The sequence below is a fragment of the Eptatretus burgeri genome, chromosome 19 (genome assembly GCF_056783735.1).
Source record: "Eptatretus burgeri isolate ZD-2024b chromosome 19, Ebu_testis_v1, whole genome shotgun sequence".
NCBI classification, from domain to species: domain Eukaryota; kingdom Metazoa; phylum Chordata; class Myxini; order Myxiniformes; family Myxinidae; genus Eptatretus; species Eptatretus burgeri.
In genome coordinates this window covers 1760449-1787689 of record NC_140979.1, presented here as the reverse complement: position 1 = coordinate 1787689, position 27241 = coordinate 1760449, and the positions used below count along the sequence as shown (strand labels likewise).

The window sequence follows — 27241 nt, the reverse complement described above, 5'->3', positions numbered from 1 at the left end:
TTTTTTCTTCTTCAAATTCTTCCTTCACTCTGCCCTCCCCCGCCCCCTCCTCGTGGGATGGCGCGCCATGGATTGTGAATCCTCTGTGGGTGGAATGATATCACCAACATCCAGTTGTTTTCACACGAGAAGTTGGTGGCAAAGGCCTCTCAAGACTCAAGGATGTGATTTGAAATTTACCTTCTGGGTGGATGAGAGTTTGAGAAGACAATTTGGATTGATTATTTTATTTATTTATTTAATTTTTTTCTGGGCCGTTCTGCACACACAGACCAACAAATGGAACTCCTTTGAACTGTTGATGTGATTTAACTTTTTCAATATGAAAGCGACTTTAGAAATCCCAACACAGCCGGCGTTGTATGTTGTTACAAACCAAGGGTCTTTGAAGTGTTCATGTTTATTTTGAAGATTTTTTTTTTCTTTCATCCTCACGGTTGATCAGTATTGTTTCTGTTTGGTATTGTTCCTTTTTCAGGCAATGGAAATTGAGAAATGTGATTGTGGGACGGGACGCGTGAAAGGAGAATGTTGTTTGGAAATGCCGCCATCCGACGATGGTCAGATCTCTCAACGTGATCTTCTCCAAAATATGAAAAGACGAAGCATTTTTTCTTCCAACAATTTGGAATATCTACATACAGGTTTTACACCTGTACAATCTTCAACCTCAAGGCCCTCTCGTCCTGGCCTTATCCCACTCCCTTGTAGGATCCTCCCTTTACAAAAACAGTCTTCACGGTCTCTCATACCTCACACACATCATACGAGACCGGAAAATGGGAACATCTGTGAGCCAAATAGTCAAAGGTCTGCAATTGATTCCCAAAGTATCTCTGCTGAAGCCGTCACAGCAAATGAGTATGAAGATGACGTCTCGCAAGTGCCTTCCGCAAAGGGGGATGCATCCTCATCTGTGCACTCTTCTGGTCATGCTGCAACCCTGCCACATCCTGCCGGCCACGCCCTCATCCCAGCACGAATCTTTGCAACAGCACGCCTCACTGGCCATGCCATTCCTCCGACACGACTGTCCGCAGCTGCTTGCTCAGCTGGCGGTGCGGCCACGTCTGTGCGACTCTCCATAGCAGCTGGCCATACAGCCACAACAGCAAGACCCTCTGTATTTACACGCCATACTGACCGTGCTGCCACACCTTTGCGACCCTCTGTAGCAGCCTGCTCTGCTGATCCTGCCGCCACGCTGGCACGACCCTCCTCAGCGACGCAGCCCTCCATGGTGGCGAGGCCCTCCTCAGTGGCACTGAGCTCTGCATCGGCGTGGCCCACCTCAGTGGCATGGCCCTCCTCAGTGGCATGGCTCTCCGCAGCAGAGCGGTCTTCAGCGGTGAGGCTCTCCGCAGCAACACGCCCCTTCTCAGAAGCACGGCCCTCCACAACGGCACTGCCCTCCTCACTGGCACGGCTCTCTGCAGTGGCGCGACCCTCCTCAGTGCCACTGAGCTCCGCATCGGCACGGCCCTCCTCAGCAGCACGGCCCTCCACAACGGCACGGCCCTTCTCACTGACACGGCCCTCTGCAGTGGTGCAACCCTCCTCAGTGGCACTGAGCTCCGCATCGGCGTGGCCCTCCTCAGCTGTGCGGCCCTCCTCAATGGCACGACCCTCTGCATTGGCACGGCCATCCTCAGTGGCACGACCCTCCGCATTGGCACAGCCCTCTGCAGCGAAGCGGTCTTCAGCGGTGAGGCTCTCCACAGCAGCACACTTCTCAGCAGCACGGCCCTCTACAACGGCACTGCCCTCCTCAATGGCACAGCTCTCTGCAGTGGTGCGACCCTCCTCATTGCCACTGAGCTCCGCATTGGCACGGCCCTCCTCAGCAGCACGGCCCTCCACAACGGCACGGCCCTCTGCAGTGGTGCGACCCTCCTCAGTGGCACTGAGCTCCGCATTGGCGTGGCCCTCCTCATCTGCGTGGCCCTCCTCAATGGCATGACCCTCTGCATTGGCACGGCCCTCCTCAGTGGCACGACCCTCCGCATTGGCACAGCCCTCCGCAGCGGAGCGGTCTTCAGCGGTGAGGCTCTCCACAGCAGCACACTCCTCAGCAGCACAGCCCTCTACAACGGCATGGCCCTCCATAACGGCACCGCCCTCCATAACGGCACCGCCCTCCTCACTGGCACGGCCCTCCTCAGCAGCACGGCCCTCTACATGGACATTGCCTTCCACAACGGCACGGCCCTCCTCAGCAGCATGGCCCTCCACAACGGCACGGCCCTCCTCACTGGCACGGCCCTCCTCACTGGCATGGCCCTCCTCACTGGCACGGCCCTCCTCAGCAGCACGGCCCTCCCCAACGGCACGGCCCTCCTCACTGGCACGGACTTCTGTATGGGCACGTCCCTCCTCTGTGGCACTGAGCTCTGCATGGGCGCAGCTCTCCTCTGCATTGGCGCAGATGACACGGCCCTCCTCTACTCCTGCTTCACAAATGCACACAACGAAAAGCACAGTGCAGGCCCACCAATATTCCGTGCTCAGTGAAGAAACAGAAACAAGGAGGTATGCCGAAGCGGTTTTGGGTTGTTGTTTTAACAAGGCCCTGTCCCGTTTTGACTTTGGGGGAATCCAATATGATGGAAACAATGCATCCAGAATTTGGGAACATTTGACTTGACTTTGGGAACATTGGAAACATTGACTTATCCAGAATTTGGGAACATTTGACTTGACTTTGGGAACATTGGGAACATTGACTTATCCAGAATTTGGGAACATTTGATTTGAATATGAAAATTTTTATCATAAAGGTGTTTTTTGAATTTAATTACTTGTTTTTAAAACCACTTTCATCTTTATTTATTTTATTATCATCATCAACGTGTTATTCAGATTGCAGTTGACACGATGGTTGGCTGCTCGACAAAAGTCCTACAAGCGACCACCAATGTTGAAGACTACACTCCGTTATAACCCACCGAAGCGTTCAAACAGTCAACGGAATACGACCCAGGCAAGTGAGATGAGGTGGCAATGCTGAGTCACTGGGTTGTTTGTTCTTTCGCCGGGGATTAAGGTGTGCTCCAAGATGCCAGGTGAATGGCTGTATTTTTTTTCAGCATGGCCTTGTCAAGTGTTGAGAAAATGTCCAAATTTTTTGGGGGATTTTTTTGACCAGATTTGACCTCAAATTATAACATTATTGAAAAGACATCGTCTGCAGTTGTGTTTTTAAAAACTTGGTTTAACGTGTATTTCTGATCCTTGGTGCAAGGAATTGTATGAAGGGAGACGTATTGGTGTTCATCATGTAATATTCACACGTTCAAAAGTTACAACAAACACCCGCTCCCTGAGGAAGCGACTGGGTTGGGTATAATGGGGTAATTATATTTTGTGCCATGACTCATAATTCCCTCTCTCCCCAGCAGTGGTCAGTAAACCACTTGCACTGTGCCACGTGTACAGGCGAAAATCGTCAGCCCACCCTCAGATGCAGATGGGGATTGTTTTGTCCCATGATCTGACTCTGGGTGCCTCAAACACGTGTGCAAAATTTGATCGGCCCAGCCATTTCCGATTCTATAATTATCAGACCGACATACATTGCCTTATTTTATACAATTTTGGCCATCCGATCAAAATCAGGTTACTTCGACTTTAGTTAAACATCAACAAGATTGATGTTTAAAACAAGCAAAAATTAACCTTGGAGTGCAACATGGCAATGATGGGCCAAGTGGCCTCCTCATATCCTTGTTTGAGATCCTAAAGGAGCCTGAGCTGACTCCTTACACTCCTCATATCCTTGTTTGAGATCCTAAAGGAGCCTGAGCCGACTCCTTACACTCCTAATATCCTTGTTTGTGATCCTATCGGAGTCTGCGATGACTCCTAACACTCCTCGTATCCTTGTTTGAGATTCTATAGGAGCCTGCGCCGACTCCTTGCACTCCTCCTCATATCCTTGTTTGAGATTCCATAGGAGTCTGCGATGACTCCTTACACTCCTAATATCCTTGTTTGTGATCCTATCGGAGTCTGCGATGACTCCTAACACTCCTCCTCGTATCCTTGTTTGAGATTCTATAGGAGCCTGCGCCGACTCCTTGCACTCCTCATATCCTTGTTTGAGATTCCATAGGAGTCTGGGATGACTCCTTACACTCCTCATATCCTTGTTTGCAATCCTATAGGGGTCTGTGATGACTCCTTACACTCCTCATATCCTTGTTTGAAATAATGTAGGAGTCTGTGACGACTCCTTACACTCCTCCTCGCATCCTTGTTTGCGATCCTATAGGAGTCTGGGATGACTCCTTACACTCCTCCTCATATCCTTGCTTGAAATAATGTAGGAGTCTGTGACATCTGTGAAAACTTGTGTTGACCTCTGGCTTACAGCCAGCAGAGACATAAATATCACTGCCAAGGTGACTCTTCTTGTTCTTCTTGTGTATGGCAGTTTAGCTGCCAGGGTAGCTATCATTTCTTGGAAGCGCGACTGTGTCGCTGATACCACCAAGGTAAGTGAATCTCTCCATGTCCTCAACATCCTCACCACAAACAGGTACAGACAGGATAGCAGCATCCAAGATGTCACTGAAAGACTGGATCTTAGTTTTGACCCAGGAAACCCGTAATCCCAGTAGCTCTGACTCCTCATTCAGCACCTCGAGGGCCCCCAAAAGGATATCCACAGTCTCCGCAAAGATGACTGCATCATCTGCGAAATCAAGGTCAGAGATCTTGACATTCCCAAACGATGCACCGCAGCTTGATCTCGCCAACATCCTCCCCAGAATCCAGTCCATACAAGCGCTGGAAAGTGTGGGGGCCAGTACACACCCCTGACGAACTCCAGTAACAACTGGAAATATGTCCGAGATGGCATCACCACATCTCACAGCACTCTCAGTACCAGAGTACAGTTCAGACAACATATACCGCATCGTGGTCTGAACAATGTATCCACACAATGTCCATTACTATCTCCACATCTTTGTTTGCATGCACATGGTCCAGCAATGACCCATAGTCTGTCGTTGGCCCTGAGACATATTGGCGAAATCCATGTTTTCCCATCAGTTGTGTGATGGTATGTTCTGGAGTACTCAAAAGGTCGTAGGTGAAGTCGCCCAGTACAGCAGTCAGCTCTCCTGGAGATCCAAAGATGTCAGGACATCTTGTAATTTGTCCATGAACAAAGGACAGCTTGACGTGGGTGATCCGTACACAGTGACAATGTTGATTTCTATTTCCTCCTGTGTTGTCACTGTCACTGTTCTGTATTCAATACCTTTAATGTCTGGATTAGGATTCATTAGTGACATTTCTAGTGGTGCTATGATCATTATGCCTCCCTTGTCCAAGTTAGCAGAGCTTGCCCTTTCAGCTCTGGAACACTTCATTTCAGGCCTAAGTTGTGTTTCGGAGTTCAGTTTCTGTCCTTCTCCGAGGAAAGTGTCCGCAAAACAAAGAAGCTCAACCAGTCGATTAATTTCTTCCTTGACAGCTGGGTTGACAGGACAGCTGTCCCCTCGAGGACAAGAATTGCATTTTTATCAAACCCAGGTGTGTGCAGACCACTGAAGGTTTTGACTCTGCTCAAGGCAATCTCCCTGCTTTCTTCAGCAACCTTCTTCAAGAGTTCACTCATAGATCTCTTACTTTTCAACATGTAGCTGGTAACATAGGCAATGCATGAATAGGAGTCGGTGATGAACTGAAGATCTGTGTTGCCTTTCCATGTGTGAAGAATGTCTGGATTGTATGGGTTTATCCAACGTTCCGATGGTTGTCTTTGCAAAACTACACGTGTCCGCGCGTACTACATTAGCGGCCCGTCCAAGTCCGAGGTCTGTTTCTATCTACAGTTTGTTTAGCACGGTGTTTCTGCTTACCTCGTTTATCTGCAGCTCTGCATCTGTCTGTTTCTTCTTCAGTTTCTTGAACACATTGTTTTTTCTTACCCTGCTTCACTGCAGCTCTGTGTCGGTCTGTTTCTTCTGCAGATTATTCAACCCTGCGTTTCTGGTTACGTCGTTTGTCTGAAAGAGGAAGATGACGTGGAGGACAATGTGGGCTTGGAGGAGAAGAACGAAAATGTAGACTTGGAGGAGAAGAACGACAATGTAGACTTGGAGGAGAAGAACGACAATGTAGACTTGGAGGAGAAGAACGACAATGTAGACTTGGAGGAGAACGACAATGTAGACTTGGAGGAGAAGAACGACAATGTAGACTTGGAGGAGAAGAACGACAATGTAGACTTGGAGGAGAAGAACGACAATGTGGACTTGGAGGAGAAGAACGACAATGTAGACTTGGAGGATAAGAACGACAATGTAGACTTGGAGGAGAACGACAATGTAGACTTGGAGGAGAAGAATGACAATGTGGACTTGGAGGAGAAGAACGACAATGTGGACTTGGAGGAGACGAATAACAATGTGGACTTGGAGGAGAAGAAAGACAATGTGGACTTGGAGGAGAAGAACGACAATGTGGACTTGGAGGAGAAGAAAGACAATGTGGACTTGGAGGAGAAGAACGACAATGTGGACTTGGAGGAGAAGAACGACAATGTGGACTTGGAGCATCCAAGCCAAAGCAAAGAAGAAGCGGTGGTCGAAGAAGACGAAAAGGAAACCTTTCCGATGGGTCGGGTACGATTGTACAAGGTGACATCGACTCCCCAGCTTCAGCGATCTCTGCGCAGGTATATGAGAGCGGTGCAAGTTGAAACCTGCAGTGTGTGTTCGTTGCATGCCATTCGGTTGATCTCTATTGCAACTTTACTCGTGCAACGTATTCTATTTGCTTTGTGTCCAGAATATCCGGAATCGATGGAAATGCGTCCCCCGGTGATATTGTCATGGTGACACCCGTGCTGCGTTCACACCGATTGGCATCTCGCTCGGCCAACCAGGCACCCAACCTGTGCCCGAATACCAAGCTCGTGTCCTCCATGAACGATGTGGTGATTGTGGATGACAGAACCACATTTGTGTTCCGGAATAATCCTGCATTGTGATGTCATTTTGAGCGTTGTTTGTAAAAAAAAAAAATTCCGCAATTTTCTTTACTTTATGCAAAAGGAATTTTGGGTTACTTCTTCATTTCTACTACATTAGCCTCATGCTTACCCTACCCCCCCCCCCCTCCAAAAAAAAGTTGTTATTGTGATTTAGTTGGTTAATATTTAATGGTTTAAAATGTTAATGAACAATGTTGCTTTTTTGTTGCTGTGCTTGTTAATAAAACTTTATTGAAACATTACATTGATGTTGCAGCTTCAGACATTCCACCACCAAGACCAGCACGAAACGTGGTTTTTGTGCGTTTTTTCGGTGTGAAACATTCTCCACTGGATCGATGGTGTTCGGGTTAACCTGTTACTTTGGAAAGAAATTAATTTTTAACACCCATTCCACCACAAACTGCAGATGTAGAGGTTGGTGAAGTTTATTTTTGTGTTTAATTAGTTGCGCCACCTTTTCCTCATTGTGATGCTGACAGGTTATACCGTACAGTACTCCCAAATTATGACCTTCGACTCCTCGGAGTGCTAAAGTAAAATGAGTCATTCTGAAAGAGCTTGGACGTGGAGGTGGTATTATTGAGATGTCCTACCCTGATACAGCTCGTATAATCACGACTATTAAATGGGTAAAAAAATCTGTCCATTTCACTTGTTCCAATGAAAAAAAAAAAAATTCTGAAGATTCTGATTTGAAATTAAATTTTAAAATCGTTCCAATTTAAAAAAATAATTATTTTAATACCCCTCCATCATTGTGACAGTACGTAATGACGAGAGCTTGCAGACGATGCCTAACGTGACGACAGCCTTTGAGAATGTCTTCCAAGCTGTCTCTGTTTCAATTCCATCGCATGTTAAAAGCTTCTTGTCACCGAAGCTGTTTTCTCGTCCTTTTCACATCCAAAGAAGGATTCCTCCAGAATAATACACAAGTCTTACCTCCGACACCGAAGGTGGACGGACATTGTGTTTTTACCCCCTGTCTGTGTGTTTGTCTCGCTGTGAACAAGATATCTCAAAAAGTTGTGGACGGATTCGGACGAAATTCGATGGACAGGTTGGGTGTGTGACTTGGACGAATCGATTCGATTTTGGTGAAGATCCGGATCCAGATGCGAGAATTTTCAGTGATTCTTCACCTTTGAGAGGTAGGGCAAAAAAAAAACGACACATACTGCAGCACCATGTTTAAAAAAGTTGTGGACAAGTTATGATAAATCATGGTGGATGAGTTAGCAGGTGACAAAAACTAGCTGATTCGATTTTGGTTCAGGTCCGGATCCAGATCCGACCTATCAGTGGGATACAAACTGTTTAGCCTGGCGGAGGTATGCACTGTACCACCGAGTACCGTTCTAGTTTCGTACTTTTATTCATTGTTTCCTCGTGTTTCCTTCCCCCATGACCATTGTTTAATTAACAATGGATGAACCGCGTCACTGCAACAATATTTTGAACCCTGAAGAACACAAATCGCCTTGTTTGTACTTTCAAAAACCTTCACTTTAGCAGCATTGTGGCACAACTGTACACCGTCTCGACCAATCACATTTGCCGCTTGCGATCTTAGGTCTGGCAACATCGAGATTCAGACAAAATCACGGTGCCTGTTTAGTCATCTGAAAATCATCGTTTTTGCCTGTCAGAGATTAGATGTCATTTTTAAACCGAAGCAATTACAATGTTCATGCATCAGTATGTCTTCGGCCCAATTTTGAGGTATATATGGATGTAGTTTCAGCTTCATACATACTTTTTAAGTGGATAAAATAACAAGTTGAAAAGCGAGGGTTGTGGTTAGGGTTCGGGTTAAATTTTTTAACTTTGTCATATCAACAAAACAAATGCATCATCTTGTGCAGCTCCATAAGGCGATTCCAACAAGCGGTCATTCGTCGGAGTAGCCCTTACAATAAATCGATTAGAGCCAATTTATCGAAAAATTTACCTTATTTCAATCGCTAATTACTCGTCAAATAAATCATCAAATCGAAAAATAAAGGTCAGAATCTGTTTCGACGACAAAAAGTAACTGGGAGATGGATTTCAATGTCGAAGGTTACCTTTGAAAATCACTGTTTTGCACCACTGAAAATAGGGTTTTGATGAATTTTTTTGGTTGAATCACGAAACAATTGATATCCTCGAATGCGGAACGATGAGCTGACTTCAAAAAGTGCTCACTCGTTCCTGTACGCTCTAAAATAAGCTCAGCAGAGCCCCCCCCCCAAAAAAGCGATCGATCTCGATTTTTTTTCAATCGATATTTACTCGCTTAATTAGCAATCAAACGGGGAAAACAACCTCAAATTCGACTCCCTCGACAAAAACTAATCCGGAAATGTATTTTACAGCACTCAAATCCATTCAGAAATACATTTTTTTAATTGAAATGTCGAATTTAGGCCCCAAACATATCGGAGGAGTTTTTCACTCTGCTGAGTTTACTGCATTTTTTTTGTGGCTGATTTCTCGGGTCAAAGTGTCAATAATTGCACCTCCTTCGTCAATAAAAAATATACACAATAGAATCGCATTTTCCTTCTGTTTCAGAAAATATACCAACATCTGAACTTTGTTGACCATAAAAAAAAGTTATAAGCGATTACGTTTCAGGCGATGTATATATTTTGGCGCAACCGCACGGTCTGCTGCGATGTTCCAACAAGGAAAAGCAGGAAGTACAAATAGAAAATAGTCTTAACGACCTCATCTTTGGGGAATTTTAACATGTGGTAGAGGGCGTATTTGCGCTTATGTGAGTGTAATTTGAGATACATTCAACAAAATATGGCTGCGTAAACCGCAAAAAAAACCTGTAGGTTCGATTTCCGACGAGCTAACGCACCCAAACTTTAACACCTTCGAGGGTAACATTTGCGGTTGAGTGCTCCAAATTTGGGATTCGTATGGAGATATGAATGTTTTAAAAAAAATGAACCAATTAAAAGGTGTTAATGAAGCAGCCAATTCCTGCCAGTGTCATCAGCCAATCAGAAAGCGAGGACGCAAAAAGGGTTGCTGAGCTTCCGAGCTCTCTTCCAAAGGGAGCTTTCGGGAGCTTTTAAAGTGTCTTTTCAATAATAAAAAAGCTCCCTCACTGTGTTTTTGCCCAAACCACAATGACGCAAAAAAGGGATACAAGACGCACCGCCAATACAAGAGAATTTAAAAAGTGTGAGCAAATCACTTTGGAAAATAAATAAATAAATAAATAATCACTTCCGGTCGTGAATAAAAGGAAAAAAGTTCCAGAAAATTTTCAAATCACTTCCGGTAATGTTAAATACAAAATAACCACTTCCTGTCACACAAAAAAAATCACTTTCGGAAGTATAAAAATCACTTTGGAAAATAAATAAATAAATAAATAATCACTTCCGGCCGTGAATAAAAGATAAAAGTTCCAGAAAGTTTTAAAATCACTTCCGGTAATGTTAAATACAAAAGAACCACTTCCTGTCACACAAAAAAATCACTTTCGGAAGTATAAAAATCACTTTGGAAAATAAATAAATAAATGATCACTTCCGGTCGTGAATAAAAGAAAAAAGTTCCAGAAAGTTTTAAAATCACTTCCGGAAATGTTAAATACAAAATAACCACTTCCTGTCACGAAAAAAATCACTTTCAGAAGTACAGAAATCACTTTGGAAAATAAATAATTAAATAAATAATTAAATTCTTCCTTTTCACACACCCAACATGTCCACCAAGTTTGGTCCGAATCCGTCCCCAACTTTTTGATATTTCGTGCTATATATTCTGTTTGACCCCATCTCTTGATGGTGAAGAGAACTTTAAAATTTCCAGTAGTCGGCTCCGAATCCGGATCTTCACCAAAATTGAATCAATTCTTCCTTTTCACACAACCAACCTGTATAAATTTGGAACACAGACAATTTGATGAATCCATGGCAATCTTTTGGAAAGGGGATGGATTTTGCAAGTGGGATTCTTTTTCTTGTTTGTTTGTTCGTCCGCACATAACTTTCGTGTTTTTCTCCGCAACCACCTGTCGGATTGAGAGAAAAATTTTCACCATAGTTGCGACCACTCGTGTAGAATGTTTAATGATAATTATGACGTCATAGGTGACGTGGTGTGGCAGCCATGTTGGAAAAATGGGGAAAAAAAATTCGACCTCTGTATCTCTGAAACTGCACCAAGAAAAAAAATGGAAACGTGGCACACGGCAAGTACTCCTCATGAGGAATAAGTGTCATTTTATTATGATGTCGTAGGTGCCTTCGTTATGACGTCATAATGCTATATGTAGAACGTTACATCTGATCAGCATGAACATTTTGGAGGGGCTCCTCAGGACAAATTACCTCGGGGGGGGGGGGAGCAGGAGGGCGGAGGGCCAAACAATCATCTGGGTGGCAGACAGCCGGTTATTCTTTGCAGATTATGCAATTTTACCGTGTGAGACATAATCCACGGCAATGCTCACCATGACAGTCAGGAGGTTTGGCAGAGGGATTGATGTTTACCTGGGTTTGTGTTTCGCATCCGCAGCATCTTGTCGGTTCCGTGGCGGAAGCCCACAACAACTGCGGTGATGAATGCAAGATGGACACAAGAGTCGATGTTGATGGATAAGAATGTAAGCCCAATGTTTTGGGGGGTTTTTGTGCACGTAAAGTGGACACACACTAAAGTGGAATGCAGTGTTTACTTGATTTATGAGAAAATAGTGGCAGACAAATATTCACACACATCGAGGCTCGTGTAGGAGCTATTTCATCACCTATTGTAAATCAGAACCAAAACAATACCCTCAGCGATTGTTAAGTGGTTATGGAGCACACCTCAAATTTAAATGGAATAAATGTGTACACGGTGTGGTGTGCATCTCCTAAGGAGAACCAGCAAAGGGAAAACTTCACAAACAGAACGCCATCGTCTCCTGGTGTTGCACTTCGGTGGTGGGTATTTTCAGGAGCCAGACCGGTGTGCCGACGAAAGAAGGTCCAGACAAGCTGAAGAGGTCTTCAACGTCTTGCTCGATGGAGCATGGCCGCCGCGTATCTCCAAAATGGCACTCGCTGTGCAACATCTCACCACTCCTCCAACCCTACGTTTGGCGATGTAGTTTTCAAGAGAAGCCAAGAGCCGGTTGAGAGAGTCCCAGATGAGTATGGATATTGCATTGAAGAGCAAGTCGACACAGCAGACACCCAATAAGATGCACAAAAGGTTAGCCACCTGGTATAGGACTTGACTTTGGTAACCGGCTCTCCGGCAGGGAACGAGGTCGCCAAAGCCGATGATGCTGAACGTGACAAAGCTGAAATAAAACGAGTCCAGGAAGGTCCAGCCTTCTGTATAGCTCTTCATGGCTGAAGCGCAACAAGAAAGCAGCAGGGCAATGAAGATGAGCTTGAGAGCGACGAAGAAGACTGATGGAGTCTGTTCTCTCAAACTGGTGCTGCTCACAGATTCATGTCGCAGAGACCAGCGGGTGACCCCGTCCACAGCGGTGTCAGTGCGAGTGAACCTGAAGAGGGCATCACAGCGAGCCAGGCGCAAGCAGCACTCGATCAACGAGGAAACGCGCTCCAGAAACGAGTTGATGAACAGGATGGTGGCCGAGCAACCAAAAAGACCATAGAAAATAAGAAAGACCTTCCCAGCTGTAGTTGCAGGGGTGCTCATTCCAAAACCTGCAGAAGAAAAGTTGAGGTGTGTCTGTTTGTACAAATTCCCATAAAACCACAGGTTCAAATCCCACGTATACTGTACGCTTGTCCATGGTCCAATAACTAATATAATTGAAACGCATGTACAAGTACATTGAAGACCACCAGTGTGTCATGCATGAGATTCATGCACAACGTCTTAAGTGACCACGAAGGTTCAGAAGTTTATCTCCTTCCCTTACAAGAAAGAAAACAGAGCAGGTGTACCATAAGTGGAATGATGTCATCGGAACTTCCAGAGCAGGTGCATTTCAACCTTAAAACGTCGATTCCTAAAGGTTTTCCCAAAGTAACAGACCTGGTGGTGTAATGTTTGGAGCGTCCACTCTCAAATCTGGGAGGTCGAAGGTTTGAACTATCACTGAGACGCACCAAAGACTGAGCATCCACGAAGAAATCCTGAAATGGCTCGGACAATATAATTGCCACCTTTAAGAAGTTGTTCGAAATAATTAGATTTCAAACAGGTGATTCTGGACAGAAGAAAGAAAACTCGAGAATTGTCTGAGGAGATCAGACACTAGATTGTAGCCAAGCATGGACAACCTCAAAGCTCCTGGTCCATCTCCAAATACCCTGATGTTCCTGTGTCCATCGTACACAATGTTATCAGGAAGTTTAAGGCCCATGGCACTGTAGCCAACTACCCTGGATGTGGCCGCAAGAGAACACTTGATGGAAGATTGCAGCAAAGGATTGTATGAATTGTGGAGAAAGCACCTCGATCAACTGCCAAACAGATTCAAGCTCACCTTCAGACACGAGGTACGATGGGTTTCAACTCGCACCATCCGTCGCCGACTCAATGAAAGGGGGTTCTATGGTGGGAGACCCGGGAGAACCTCACTGGAGAGAAAGAGAGAGAGAGGGGTAAGAAAGGCCGACTGGAGTTTGCCAAAACACACCTGAACAAACCAAAATCCTTCTGGGAGAATGTTCTGTGGACAGATGAGAACAAATTAGACATTTTTGGTAAAGCACATCATCTTTATGTTAACAGAAAACAAAATGAATCCCTCAAAGAAAAGAACACCTTCCCTCCAGTCAAACATGGAGGAGGTTCAGTGATGTTTTAGGGTTGCTGTGCTGCCTCTGGCACTGGGTGCCTTGAGTGTGTGCATGAAATCAGGAGATAACCAAGGAGGCATTTTGAAGCACAATGTTCAACCCCGTGTCAGAAAGCCGGGTCTCCATTGAAGGTCATGGGTCTTGCAGAAGGACAATGATCCCAAACACACTTCAAAAAAAACTCCCACGAATGGTCCAAGACAAAACCTCGGACTGTCCCGAAGTGGGCAGCAATGAGTCCAGATCTAAATTCCATTGAACACCTGTGGGGAGATCTGAAAACAGCAGTTTGGAGAAGGAACCCTCCAAATCTGGGAGAACTGGAGCAGTTTGTACAAGAAGAGTGGGTCAAGCTACCAGTGGAGAGGAGTAGGAAGCTCATTCATGGCGAAAGGAAGCGCTTGACTGCAGTGATTTTGTCCAAAGGCCGTGATACCAAATATTAAGTCGAGGGTGTCAATAATTTTTTCAATGCCATTTATTTTTATTTTTCCGATTTAAAAGGATTTATTAAGTTCTGACTCAAAAACAAAGGTTCTGTAATGTCAACAGTGAAATCAAGAATTGTGGGGACAAAATACTTTTATCAATTTCAACAAATTTTTCGAGAAAATTGTGAATTATTTGAATAAAGTGCACAAGGGTGATGATGATATGTTTGGCCACGACTGCACCGTCCTCTTCACAGGGCGTTGGTGTTGCCGAAGCAGTTTCTTGGCAACGCTTACACTGGGTGGTTTGCCATTGCCTTCACAGAGTGCTCTATCCTCATTTTTTTTTTTAATGCTGAGCATCAAGCAAGGAAGCAGCACGTACCATTTTTAAAGCTGTTAATGTGACTCAACCAGGGTTTTAACCACCCACCTCCCACACTCAAGAGTAGGCACTCAAACCATGATACCACCGAGTGTGGAATTCAGGGAGCTTCAGGTCTATTATGACAACACGCAGGTTCCATGGCACGTACAAACGTAACCACGTCACTCCCAACCCAAGAGAGAACCGTTTCAGCTTTGGCTGCAAATGGAATCAACTTTTATTGAGTTTTTATATTACAAATCTTTTTTTATAAACGAGATAAAGGGAGATAATCCCAAACTTTGGTCTCCGTCTGAGATCACTACTCGGGAAGTTGCGGTGTGAAGCACCAAAGTGAACTCGCAAACCACCGAGCCTCGAAACGTGCGGCGCCAACGAACCGACGGTCACAAAATAGAGGGCGCCGGGAAAGTCCTACGGGGTGATCTTGCTGCCCGGGTCTATATCCGCGAGATTCTGTTGCAGGTCCCCCAGGAAGCACTGCCCCTCCTCATGACTGACGTTGTGCTCTCGTCGGAACAACTTGAGCCGTTCACGCCATTGACGATTCACCGAGAACACGGCGGCTCCGACCAGCAGGTAGAGCAAGACGAGCAGGTAGAGCAGGACGATACAGGTATTCCTTCGGCACGGCGGCGGCGAGTACCGAGCGTGCGGCGGCGAGTACCGAGCGTGCGGCGACGAGTACCGAGCGTGCGGCGACCCAGGAGGCGTCTCACCGGCGTTATCCGGCATCGCGTCGGTTCGATCTGTGTGGAGAACACAACACGAGCATCAAGGTAAGCCCAAAATGACAATAGCCTTTGTAACCGACAGGTGTACAGACAGGTGTGTGCAAGGTGAGGAGCGATGGGTCGCGTGGATGTAAAACTCCGGTTACACGTTGTACCCGTCGCGCTGCGTCCCTCTGCGGCCACGAGCTGTCCATTTACCGAGGTGAAGGAGGTTGTAATGACTTTCCTCTGTGTACCGGGCCTTGATCGTGCCCGGGCGAGGGGCCCGGCTTGCGCTTAATCTCGAGCTTGATGGAGAGAGAGAGAATCGCCGCATCGTTGAGGGTAACACGTCGTGACTTCGAGTCAAACGAACCCAAGAACTCAAAACATCCTCCACTTTCCGAAGACGACGCTTCACGGCACAAATCGCCGTGGACAGCAGGAAGAAAAACACGGAAATGAGGAGGAAATCTCGCGAGACTGTGAGATCTCGCGCGACTGCGCGATCTCTCGAAACTGTGAGATCTCACGAGACTATGATATCTCGCGAGACTTTGATGCCGGTTACGATGTGGATCGATCGGTGTCTGAGTTGCCGTGGCGTAGGAGTGGCAATGGTCAATGGCAGCGAATATCATGGCAAGCTAAGACAGGGAGGTAAATTTGATTTTAATTGTGTGTGTGGAAGTGTGGTTGTCGCGAGAACGCGAGAGCAAAGACAGGGAGGTAAACTTGATTTTAATTTTGATTTTAATTAACTGTGTGTGTGGAAGTGTGGTTGTCGCGAGAATGCGAGAGCGAAGGAACGGCCTGTGTGGTTGTCGCGAGAATGCGAGAGCGAAGGAACGGCCTGTGTGGTTGTCGTTTCTGGCTCGCGGTTTGAAAGTTATTATTTATTTATTTTTTGCACGTACGGCCACGCACCTACGGACATGCACTAGTATATATATATATATATATATATATATATATATATATATATATATATATATATATATATATATATATATATATATATATATATATATATTGTTGTGGTTACCAAATTCGCAAACCACCATTCAGGTCCCTTAGGTGAGGTATCTCGGTAAGTATATGTGTAGTTAGGCCCAAACCCGTTATCTAGTGGGAATACATGTCATTCATGCGTGCTGCGACTCTTCAGGATAGCCGTTTTTCTTTTACTATCTTTATTTTGGACCAACCGCCATTGTTACCACCACCAACCACAACATCAACCACCCACCGCGGCGCCGCTTCACGTCACACCTCGCAACCGTCGCATCGCCACCGTTCTTGCGCCGCTTGTGGGTACCGGTGTTGGACTCGTGCAGGGCGCGCGCCGAACAGCGTGTACAAAACCACGGATTTTCCGCTCCGAAAACGGATCAAAAACGACACACGCCCACTTTTGTTCCGTCCAATCGGTGAGCGAGGGGCGATTTGGCCCCGCCTCCAGGGCATTGGAGGGCGGTCGCTATATGCAAATTTATGGATCAAAATGCATTCACGCCCACTTTTTCTCGGGCCAATGGGGAGCGAGGTGAAAGGTCGAAGGCAGGGGGTCAAAGATGAGAGAGCGAAGCCACGGGGCTTATATAAGCGACCGCGTTCGTCAAGAATAGGGAGTTAAGACTTCGCAGTCGGTGGAGTTGGGAAGAAGAAGCAAGAAGGAGTTGGTCGTCGTCGTGTGCGTTGGAGTCGGAGCGAAGGGGACGGAGCTGTGGAGAGGCGGCGAGGGCAGACGAGGGGGTGCTCGCGTCGTGCCGGGAGCTGCACACCAGGGAGGCCGACGGCGCGACCTGGCCGAGGTGGAGACGCTCGTCGCGGGACTCGAGGCAGAGTAAAAATCCTCCTTTCCCCCGAGCATCAGCAACCCCCTCCTGTTTCCCCCCGCGCTGAGATAGTGCGACCAAGGGGGCCCCTTTCCCACCCCCTACCAGACACTGCCCGCGAGGCCCGCGGAGTTGAGGCACCATCGCCGCTCCGCGTCTCATCACCAGACGGGTAGGCCCGACCCGGTCTCGGCCTCAGGCCCGCCTCATCCTCGAGGGTGTTCTTTTTCTTTTGTTTTTGGGAATGTGTGTTGTCGGCGCCGTCTGTGAAGTAAAATTGTATAAGTGTTGCCGTGTGCTCGCGTAGTCGGTATTAGCTCTGCATTGTCGCATTTGCTTTTTGTGTAAAATTGCATTGTGTTTCTTTTCCTTTTCTATGTGCTTTTGGTGGAATTGAATATGTGTGCTTTCCGTTCATCGCGAATAAATGTGCTTTGTGTTGAACTGTTTCCCGCTTCGCTTCGTCATTTCTTTCATTGAATCCTCATCTTGGTTCACGTAAAGGGTTGGTAGTGGGCTGAATACGCCCGATAATTAATCGAACCGTCGAGGCCGACGATAACACCGCTCGGTTATCCCGATAGTACGGAACGGGTCGCTTAAGTGGCCCGTGTCCGAAGTCGACCTGCGGCGAGGTGCGATCGCCCGGTCTACCCTCCGTGTGGGTACTTAGGTAGGTCGAATTTGGCGAGCAACCCTATCCCACGCGGGGGCTGATTGGCTCGATCGCGGTGAGACCGAAAGGTCCACCCGTGACTGGTTCCCGGCGTTAGTCCGAGAGGGTCACGACTGGATTGTCCGTCCGGTGGGCGACGTGCCGCGATTCGAGTTACGTGGCCGTCAGCACACCGGCGGGCGTGAAAGCGGTAACACTGGTGTCAGGTCGTGCGATACAAATCCATCGCCCTCCTCGCGGCACTGGTATCGGAGAACAGGAAAACGGGCTCTCCTGTCTCCAGCTAAATTCACGGGAATCGGTCCAGGGGTGAGAGAAGCGACCCCCGATTCCCTCCAAATTACGAGCGATTCAAATTAACCCTTCAAGAGAAGCAAGATGGCGTCTCAAGGCGAGCGGGAGCCGGGGGTATTAGAAATGGATGTAGAATATGTAGAATCCATGGCTCAGGACGAGATCACCGTGCAAGAGAAACCCGTACCAGAAGGTTGGGAAAGGCATCGATGTCGTTCATCTGGTCGGTTTTTTTATTATAACTCCACCACTAAATGTAGTCAGTGGGAGTGGCCAGGGCAGGTGACAATACAGCACGTTATGGAACTCGTGCAGAGCATAATTGACGGAATGAAAGAAAGGAACAACGAAATGAAGAGAAATACGCAACAAATGGAAAATAAAAAATGGATGGAAACGCACTCGAAGCGAAAAACCAATTAAAAGAAAGCCAGGAGGAGACAGAGGAGGGATTGAAGGTCGAAACGGTGGAGTGTGAGAAAAGACTTCAAGACATGACGAAGAGAGTTGATAAGCTGGGACTGGAGGGAAAAACGGAGACAGAGGAACTGGGAAGACGGGTAGAAAACCACAAGCGCAAGCCGGAAGAACAGTTAGAAGCCAAAGCAAAGTCTGAGTGTGCGGAGATGAGAAAGGAATTGGAAAAGAAAGTTTCTGAGTTACAGAAACACCAAAACAAAGAGAGGGAACTATAAAACGAACTGAGAGTGTTAAAAGAGGAAAGGAAGAGAACGGAAAATGAAACTTTAAGAAACCACACTGTACAGATCGAACAGCTGGAAGCGAAGGCCAGACTAAAGAATGAGGAACAAGAAAGAGTAATGAAGGAAGAACGAATGAGACAGGAGAAAGAAATCAGTCAGTTGAAAGAAATGACGAGATTGCAGAAGGAGGAACAAGAAAGACAGTGGAATAGAAAACTGAAAGAGTATGAATTTGAAACTGAACGACAAAAGGAAAAAAATAGGTTTGAATACGAGGAGAAAGTAAAGGAGCAAGGAATGAAGCAGGAAGGAGAAATCAGGAGATTGAAGGACACAACGAGATTGGAGAGGGAAGAACGAGAGGAACAATGGAATAGAAAACAAAAAGAACATGAATCTGAGGTTGACCAATTGAAAGAAAAGCTGAGGCTGGAGTACGAGGAGATAGACAAAGAACAGCGAATGAAACACAAACAGGAGATTAACCAAATGAAGAAAACCATGAAACTGGAGAAGGAAGGACAGGAGAGGAAACGAGGAAGAGTAATGAGACAGCAGCAAATGAAACACAAAAAGGAGATTAACCAAATGAAGCAAACCATGAAACTGGAGAAGGAAGGACAGGAGAGGAAACGAGGAAGAGTAGTGAGAGAACAGCAAATGAAACACAGGAAGGAAATGAGCCAATTGAAAGAAACGATGAGATTGGAAAACAAAGAGCAGGAGGAACAGTGGGAGAGAAAACAACAACTCTATGAGTGTGAAATTGAACAACTAAAACGGAGGGAGAACGAACAGCTAATGGGGCTCAGAGAGAAAGAACGACTCAGATGGGAAGGAAAAAGGAACCAGGAAGAGACAGAAAAAAGGAACCAGGAGAGAAAATGTATAGAGACATGGGAGACAGAAAAAATTGAGGGAAGACTGGACGATGAAGACGGGGTGAGTGACGCACACACACACACGGAGGTAGTGGAGGACAATGGGGGTGAGCTGGCGGACTGGGTAGAGACCCAGTGCGAGCACCTGGATGGCCTCCTCCAGGAACGAGGGGAGGGAGTCTGCCCCCTTGAGGCGAGTCACGACCAGGTGAGTTCGGTCGTGCTTTGCGAGTTCGAGGGGAGGAGTGCTGCAAACGGGTGCACGGAAAGCTTGGGGGGTATAGAGGCCCCGGAGACCCTTGTGGGGACACGAATCCCCAGTGTGGTTGTCCCTGTGTGTGTGGTGCAAGGTGTGAGTGCGTCCCCGTGTGTGGAAGCGACCCCGTGTGTGAGTGGTGTGGTGGCGATGGTGCCAGAGTACGTGCTTCCCAGCACGCCGTGTGTGGATGAGGCACCGTGTGTGAGTGTCGCCGTGTGTGTGGATGAGGCACCGCGGTTGAGTGCCCCCGCGTGTGTGTGAGTGAGGGACGGTGTGTGGATGAGGCACCGCGGTTGAGTGCCCCCGCGTGTGTGAGTGAGGGACGGTGTGTGGATGAGGCACCGCGGTTGAGTGCCCCCGCGTGTGTGAGTGAGGGACGGTGTGTGGATGAGGCACCGCGGGTGAGTTCCCCCGCGTGTGTGGGTGAGGCACCGTGTGTGAGTGAGGCCGTGTGTGTGGATGAAACGGCCAGTGTGAGTGAAGCACCGCGGGTGAGTGCCCCCGCGTGTGTGAGTGAGGCACCGCGGGTGAGTGCCCCCGCGCGAGTGAATGGAGCACCACGTGTGAGTGGTATGGGTTATGCAGGGGAGACCGTGTGTGTGAGAGAGCGGTATGTGAGGGAGATGTCGGTTGGCATGCGGGAGCACGCAGCCGCGTCTCCCGGTGTGAATGTAATGGTGTGGAGTGTGAGCGTTGGAACACGCAGGTGTGCGTGTGTTGAATGGAGGCGACGACGGCGACATGTAAGGAAAGAAAGCCGAGTAGCGGCTGTAGTTGTTTCGGGGACCGTGCCGGGTTCACCCAGCAGTGAGCACGAGGTCCGTGCTGTGCAACGCACGAGACCACCACGTGCTCGCTTGCGAGAGTGAAGTCCCGGTCCGGAAACGCACGCGGTGGATTTGCCGATCCCGCGGACGGACAAAGTTTAGGCAGGTAAATGGATTTGGACCGGACGGGTTCTCCACGCGATCGTGTGTGTTAAGCTCCAACGGGCAAAGCACATGTGTTCACGTGGGGAACCCCTCGAGACGTGGGGCTTGTGTTTTTTTTTATGCGCACGGTGACGCCATGGCTGCACGTGGGGTTGGAATCCGGCAGGAGGGGTATCTCTGCCGGATGGTGCCGTCCAAGGAGGGACGAGGAACACGTGCAGCTGCATGACGTCACGGGCAGTTGCAGGTGTAAAGTGCGCGAGTTGCCGCGCAGGTGCTGCGCATGAAAAAAAAAAAAAAACAAGCCTCACTTTCGGGTGCACAGGATTCCTGGGCAAGGGGTGGAAGACCCCCTTACCGGGGCACAGGATGGAAACTAGTTAGGGGGAAGGGTGAGCTTAGCTCGACCGACTTCATGGGGCAGGGGTAAGTCCTCATGGAGTCCGTGGAATGGATTAGGTAGAGGGATTGTAGCGAGATTTAGGTTGGGAAAAGGAATGTGGGATTATTTTGGAGACAGAGACAGACTTTGAATGTGTAGTGGGGACGTAGCTTAGCTACGTAGTGTTAAAAGGAACGTGCTATAGAGTAAGGGACGACGTGGGAGCACGAGTTCGCTAGGGGAGGTAGTTAGAAGGATGGCAGAGTTCAGCGGTGTGTGTGTTGAAAAGTTGTGAGGTGAGTACTTGGTGAGTGAGTGAGGCCAGCGGGTCTGTGTCAATGGAGCGAATGGGGAATGCATGGTGCGATGAGTGATTGGGGGGAGGAGTGACTCCCGCCCAAGGGACCCCGGGGTCAGAGTAAAGTGAGTTAGCTGGGTTAGTCAAATTAACAAAAATGGAGGTCGTTTTGCTGTTGGTGGGAATGTAGGCTCGAGACCCATTTGGAGGGGTGCAGGAGCCCTGTTGACGGGCTTGGGAGCGTGGCTGCGAAAGGTGAGTATCGCTGAGTGGGTACCCCGGGCACCAGGCTAGTCGGCCGCGGTAGGCCATGGGCCCATGGGGGGCCGGGATAGCGTAGTGGGCACAGGTGAGCCTGCTTGGTGCGGGGGCCCGGGGCGCCATTAGCCGCGTGGGCAGTGTTGTGGGCATGGGTGACCCTCGGAAAGGGGCCCGGGAAGCCAGCCTGCCACGTGTGCGTTTCAGGGGAGGTGCCATGGGGGGCACTCCCCGGTGTTAGGGAGCTGGTAGGCTCGGAGGCAGTGTAGTGCCCGGGGGTGCCATAGCGGGAGATTCGGCAGAGGGTCGTGCCTGCCAAAGGGAGCCACGTGTCCCAGCCAGGAGACCGTGTGAGGGCACGGAGAGAAAATTGGGGGGCGAGGCCCGAAATTGTGAGGACACCAACACAGGCGATGGGAATCTGGGTTGTTAGAACCAATAGTTTAAGCGAGAGGCGCTTGTTGAAAGCCCCGGGGTAGTTTAACAGTTAAATGGCTAGGGTAGATTAGGAGATGTACCCCTCCGCACCATCCATCCCCTCGCTGTCGTTGTGGGCCGCTGGACCCACTTGGTGTTAAGATCGCTGAACTCTGGGGAGGCCATTCTGAGGCTTGACTTGGGCCTCGACACAGGACGTTAGCTCTCCCTTATTCCCCTCCGGGAAGGGAACGTAGGGGTTGGGAGTAGGCTAGGTGACAGGATAGGTTAGCCGAACAAAGACGATAAAGGGGGTTCGGGGACGATTTATAGTGGGGAAGTAAAAAATAAAAAAAATAAAAAAATAAAAAATTAAAGAAAAAAAAAATAAGTTGGGGCTAAATTGGGGTTTGACAAATTAAGGGAGTGGGTATGAACAGTGACAGGCAAAGGCGATAGGTGGGAGGGAGACAGGTAGGTAGGTCCGAGCCCGCCTTCCAAGTGGCCAGCACCACCGCACTCCCTCCACCAACCTCCACGGAACGGCAAAGGCTGGCCAACTTCATCTGCAGCTGCTGTGCTGCAAGGCCTGTGCCGGCTGGATCGTCTGCAGCTGCTGTGCTGCAAGGCCTGTGCCGGCCGGATCATCTGCAGCTGTGGTACTTCAAGGCCTGTGCCGGCCAGTTCATCGGCTGGCTGTTTTTCTTCAAGGCCTGTGCCGGCCAGTTCATCTGCCGGCTGTGTTTGCCTACAGCGGCCTTCTTCTGCCGGCTGTGTTTGCCTGCAACGGCCTGGTTCTGCGGGCTGTGTTTGCCTGCAGCGGCCTTCTTCTGAGGGCTGTGTTGCCTGCACCTTTGCCATGCCATGCCCACTGCCCATGTTCACCAGCCCCGTTCAATTTTTGCTTTGCCCCCCCCCTGTTCATTTCCATGTGCGCCAGGATCCGCAAGGCAACAGTTTGCAAGCTGCGAGAACTGCCCTGTTGGCAGCTACAACACGGGCCTGCAGTGGCGGCCCGTGCACCGTGTTTGTGTCCATCCATCCATCCGTTGTGTTCATTGCGTGTGCCACTTGAGCTGGCACGGAGACTGCGTTTGTGCAGCCCATGCACCGTTGTGGTTCACTGCGTTCAGTTCAAAAGGGAAGGCCTTGGACTGCGTGTGAGCAGCCAGCCACGTTCCCTGTCACCTGCATTGTTTTGAGCCAGAGACTGCATGCGAGCAGCCTGGCTCCCTGTTAACTGCTTTCTTTTTGCAGAGCTCATTGATCCTGGGCCATGGTTTAGTGTAAAATTTGTAAGTTAAGGTTAAGATGTACTGTACATATGAGTGCGCCCCCGGCATGTCTGTCTAGCGCCGGCAATTTTATTTAAGTCGTCCGTGTGAGTGAGTTTGTTTAGGTAGTTACGCAGCCCTCAGGTTATTTATTTTGGGGACACGAATACCATGAATGTCGCACTCAGGGATCCGTAGGTAAAATGTACTAGGGGAAAACTACACATGATGGCACACGAAAATTTGACGACTCGGGACGAGTCTGTAAAAAGGGGAGGGGGTAGTGTTGTGGTTACCAAATTCGCAAACCACCATTCAGGTCCCTTAGGTGAGGTATCTCGGTAAGTATATGTGTAGTTAGGCCCAAACCCGTTGTCTAGTGGGAATACATGTCATTCATGCGTGCTGCGACTCTTCAGGATAGCCGTTTTTCTTTTACTATCTTTATTTTGGACCAACCGCCATTGTTACCACCACCAACCACAACATCAACCACCCACCGCGGCGCCGCTTCACGTCACACCTCGCAACCGTCGCATCGCCACCGTTCTTGCGCCGCTTGTGGGTACCGGTGTTGGACTCGTGCAGGGCGCGCGCCGAACAGCGTGTACAAAACCACGGATTTTCCGCTCCGAAAACGGATCAAAAACGACACACGCCCACTTTTGTTCCGTCCAATCAGTGAGCGAGGGGCGATTTGGCCCCGCCTCCAGGGCGTTGGAGGGCGGTCGCTATATGCAAATTTATGGATCAAAATGCATTCACGCCCACTTTTTCTCGGGCCAATGGGGAGCGAGGTGAAAGGTCGAAGGCAGGGGGTCAAAGATGAGAGAGCGAAGCCACGGGGCTTATATAAGCGACCGCGTTCGTCAAGAATAGGGAGTTAAGACTTCGCAGTCGGTGGAGTTGGGAAGAAGAAGCAAGAAGGAGTTGGTCGTCGTCGTGTGCGTTGGAGTCGGAGCGAAGGGGACGGAGCTGTGGAGAGGCGGCGAGGGCAGACGAGGGGGTGCTCGCGTCGTGCCGGGAGCTGCACACCAGGGAGGCCGACGGCGCGACCTGGCCGAGGTGGAGACGCTCGTCGCGGGACTCGAGGCAGAGTAAAAATCCTCCTTTCCCCGAGCATCAGCAACCCCCTCCTGTTTCCCCCCGTGCTGAGATAGTGCGACCAAGGGGGCCCCTTTCCCACCCCCTACCAGACACTGCCCGCGAGGCCCGCGGAGTTGAGGCACCATCGCCGCTCCGCGTCTCATCACCAGACGGGTAGGCCCGACCCGGTCTCGGCCTCAGGCCCGCCTCATCCTCGAGGGTGTTCTTTTTCTTTTGTTTTTGGGAATGTGTGTTGTCGGCGCCGTCTGTGAAGTAAAATTGTATAAGTGTTGCCGTGTGCTCGCGTAGTCGGTATTAGCTCTGCATTGTCGCATTTGCTTTTTGTGTAAAATTGCATTGTGTTTCTTTTCCTTTTCTATGTGCTTTTGGTGGAATTGAATATGTGTGCTTTCCGTTCATCGCGAATAAATGTGCTTTGTGTTGAACTGTTTCCCGCTTCGCTTCGTCATTTCTTTCATTGAATCCTCATCTTGCTTCACGTAAAGGGTTGGTAGTGGGCTGAATACGCCCGATAATTAATCGAACCGTCGAGGCCGACGATTACACCGCTCGGTTATCCCGATAGTACGGAACGGGTCGCTTAAGTGGCCCGTGTCCGAAGTCGACCTGCGGCGAGGTGCGATCGCCCGGTCTACCCTCCGTGTGGGTACTTAGGTAGGTCGAATTTGACGAGCAACCCTATCCCACGCGGGGGCTGATTGGCTCGATCGCGGTGAGACCGAAAGGTCCACCCGTGACTGGTTCCCGGCGTTAGTCCGACAGGGTCACGACTGGATTGTCCGTCCGGTGGGCGACGTGCCGCGATTCGAGTTACGTGGCCGTCAGCACGCCGGCGGGCGTGAATTCGTAACAATATATAATAATATGGAATAGGCAAAGCCGAGAAGCGAACGTAGAATTCTTAGATTCGCTTCTGACTTTACCTATAACTTGTTCACAACTGTATACGCAATTTCCGGTTACTTTGGCCTGGATTCGGGATCAGTGATCAAATAACGTAAATCACGATTAAAAATTATTTTTTGATGATGCGGGAGATATCTTTATTAAAATCAGTGGAGGAAATATACACCATGTCTGATATTATTTGGGTCTTTCATGTCTCCGACGATGCCTTTATCTCCCGGCATGCATCATTCCCCCAAAAAAACGGAAGCAAAAGGGTCATAGGCGACGACACGGCTTCAAAATTGCCATGGTATTGTGCTGTTGTTGTTGTTTCCTATTCTCTCAGATGCACACGTTAAGTAATATTCACAAGATAGAAATAAAACCCAATCGTGTTTATACACCGCACAGCGTTTAAAAACAACCGGAAGCAAAAGGGTCATAGCCAACGACACGGATTCAAAATTGTCAGGAGTATTGTGCTGTTGTTGTTGTTGTTGTTGTTGTTTCCTATTCTCTCACGTGCACGCGTTAAGTATGAAGTTCACTGCGTTCACTAATATGCAATAGGCAAAGCCTAGAAGCGAACGTAGAATTCTTCTTACATTCGCTTCTGACTTTACATCAAACTTGTTCACAACTGTATACAGTGGTGCCCCCAGAATCCGAATTGAATTCGTTCCAAGAATTGAATTCGGATTCCAAAAAGTTCGGATTCCAAAACTATTTTCCCAATAAGAAATAATGGAAAGTGAATTAATCCGTTCCTGGACCCCAAGAGAACCCACTTTCAAGACATTTTCAACTGAAATTACCCATGTTTAAGGTAAAATAAGATGACTAAATGACCTTTTCTGAGTCATGAATCTTCTTCCAAGCCTGGGGGATGAGCAGGAGCGTTGTCGCTTCTTCCATCAGGTCTGGATGCAGCTCCGGCCTATCAGTGGCCATTGGGATCCAAAACGTAAACTGTTCAGCCTGGTGGAGGTATGTAATTAACCATGAAGCACCAAATGGTGTTTTATATCCCAGTACGCTCTGTGGAGACCCAAACGTGCCGTTTTCACCGCACGGTTCCACGGAGATAATCAAGAGGTGAAGCGATTGGGTGACGCAGCATGACGTTACTACCATGCTCGCGAAAAAAACGTTGAGTTCGTTCAAGCCGATTCGTCAGAGGGTTCATTGATTGAGTTCGCTTCACGACGGGTTTTCGTGCTTTTATCGCTTCTTTATTTTTCAGAATCCTACACACGGTCGATTTCGGCAGCTCGAACATGGCAGCGAGAACAGACACACGCGTACCGCTCTCATACTTAGCGATAAGTTCTTTCTTCAACTCAATTGTCGTTCTCACGGACTTCCTCTTACTCCTTTTTGCTTCACTGCTCTTCTTGGTTGCCATGGTGAATGCACAAGGGTGATAATTGAAGAAAAAAAAAACAGCACACATCAAGGTGAAAACACAAGGTAAAGTAGCGATCGACACGCGAGAGATGCTTTCACGAGGACTTCCACCGACGAACTGAGTGAACAAAGCGCGAAGATGCGGCTCAAACAAGCGGGGGAGACGCATGTGAACAAACATGAACGCCACGTTGTGTTCGGTTTTCGAAAATGTGTTCGGTTTTTAGGGCAAATTTTTCTCGAAAAAATTGTTCGGATTCCAATTTGTTCAAACAATGGGGCGTTCGGATTGTGGGGGCACGACGGTAC

General features: G+C 48.4%; 2 protein-coding genes, 1 long non-coding RNA gene and 1 pseudogene across 5 annotated transcripts in view; 2 read left to right on the top strand and 2 right to left on the bottom strand.

Moving 5' to 3' along the window:
* LOC147008384 (uncharacterized) overlaps positions 1-27241 on the bottom strand; it is a 49367-nt gene that overhangs the window by 19771 nt on the left and 2355 nt on the right. The window lies entirely within an intron of this gene.
* LOC147008386 (uncharacterized) lies at positions 2277-7227 on the top strand. Its single transcript, XM_085864950.1, has 4 exons — positions 2277-2529; positions 2860-2980; positions 5982-6688; positions 6802-7227. Exons 1-4 carry the CDS (start codon positions 2426-2428, stop codon positions 7001-7003), a joined length of 1134 nt encoding a protein of 377 aa, XP_085721076.1. The 5' UTR covers positions 2277-2425; the 3' UTR covers positions 7004-7227.
* Positions 11379-15854, bottom strand: LOC147008385 (potassium channel subfamily K member 13-like; annotated as a pseudogene). Its single transcript, XR_015053427.1, has 3 exons — positions 15537-15854; positions 14989-15353; positions 11379-12706 (listed from the first exon to the last, which is right to left on the bottom strand). The product of XR_015053427.1 is annotated as a potassium channel subfamily K member 13-like (transcript).
* Positions 15855-27241, top strand: part of LOC147008382 (uncharacterized) — a 61946-nt gene continuing 50559 nt past the window's right edge. Inside the window, exon 1 of the long non-coding RNA XR_015053435.1 lies at positions 15855-15977. This is a non-coding gene — a long non-coding RNA (uncharacterized LOC147008382). The remainder of the gene's footprint in view (positions 15978-27241) is intronic.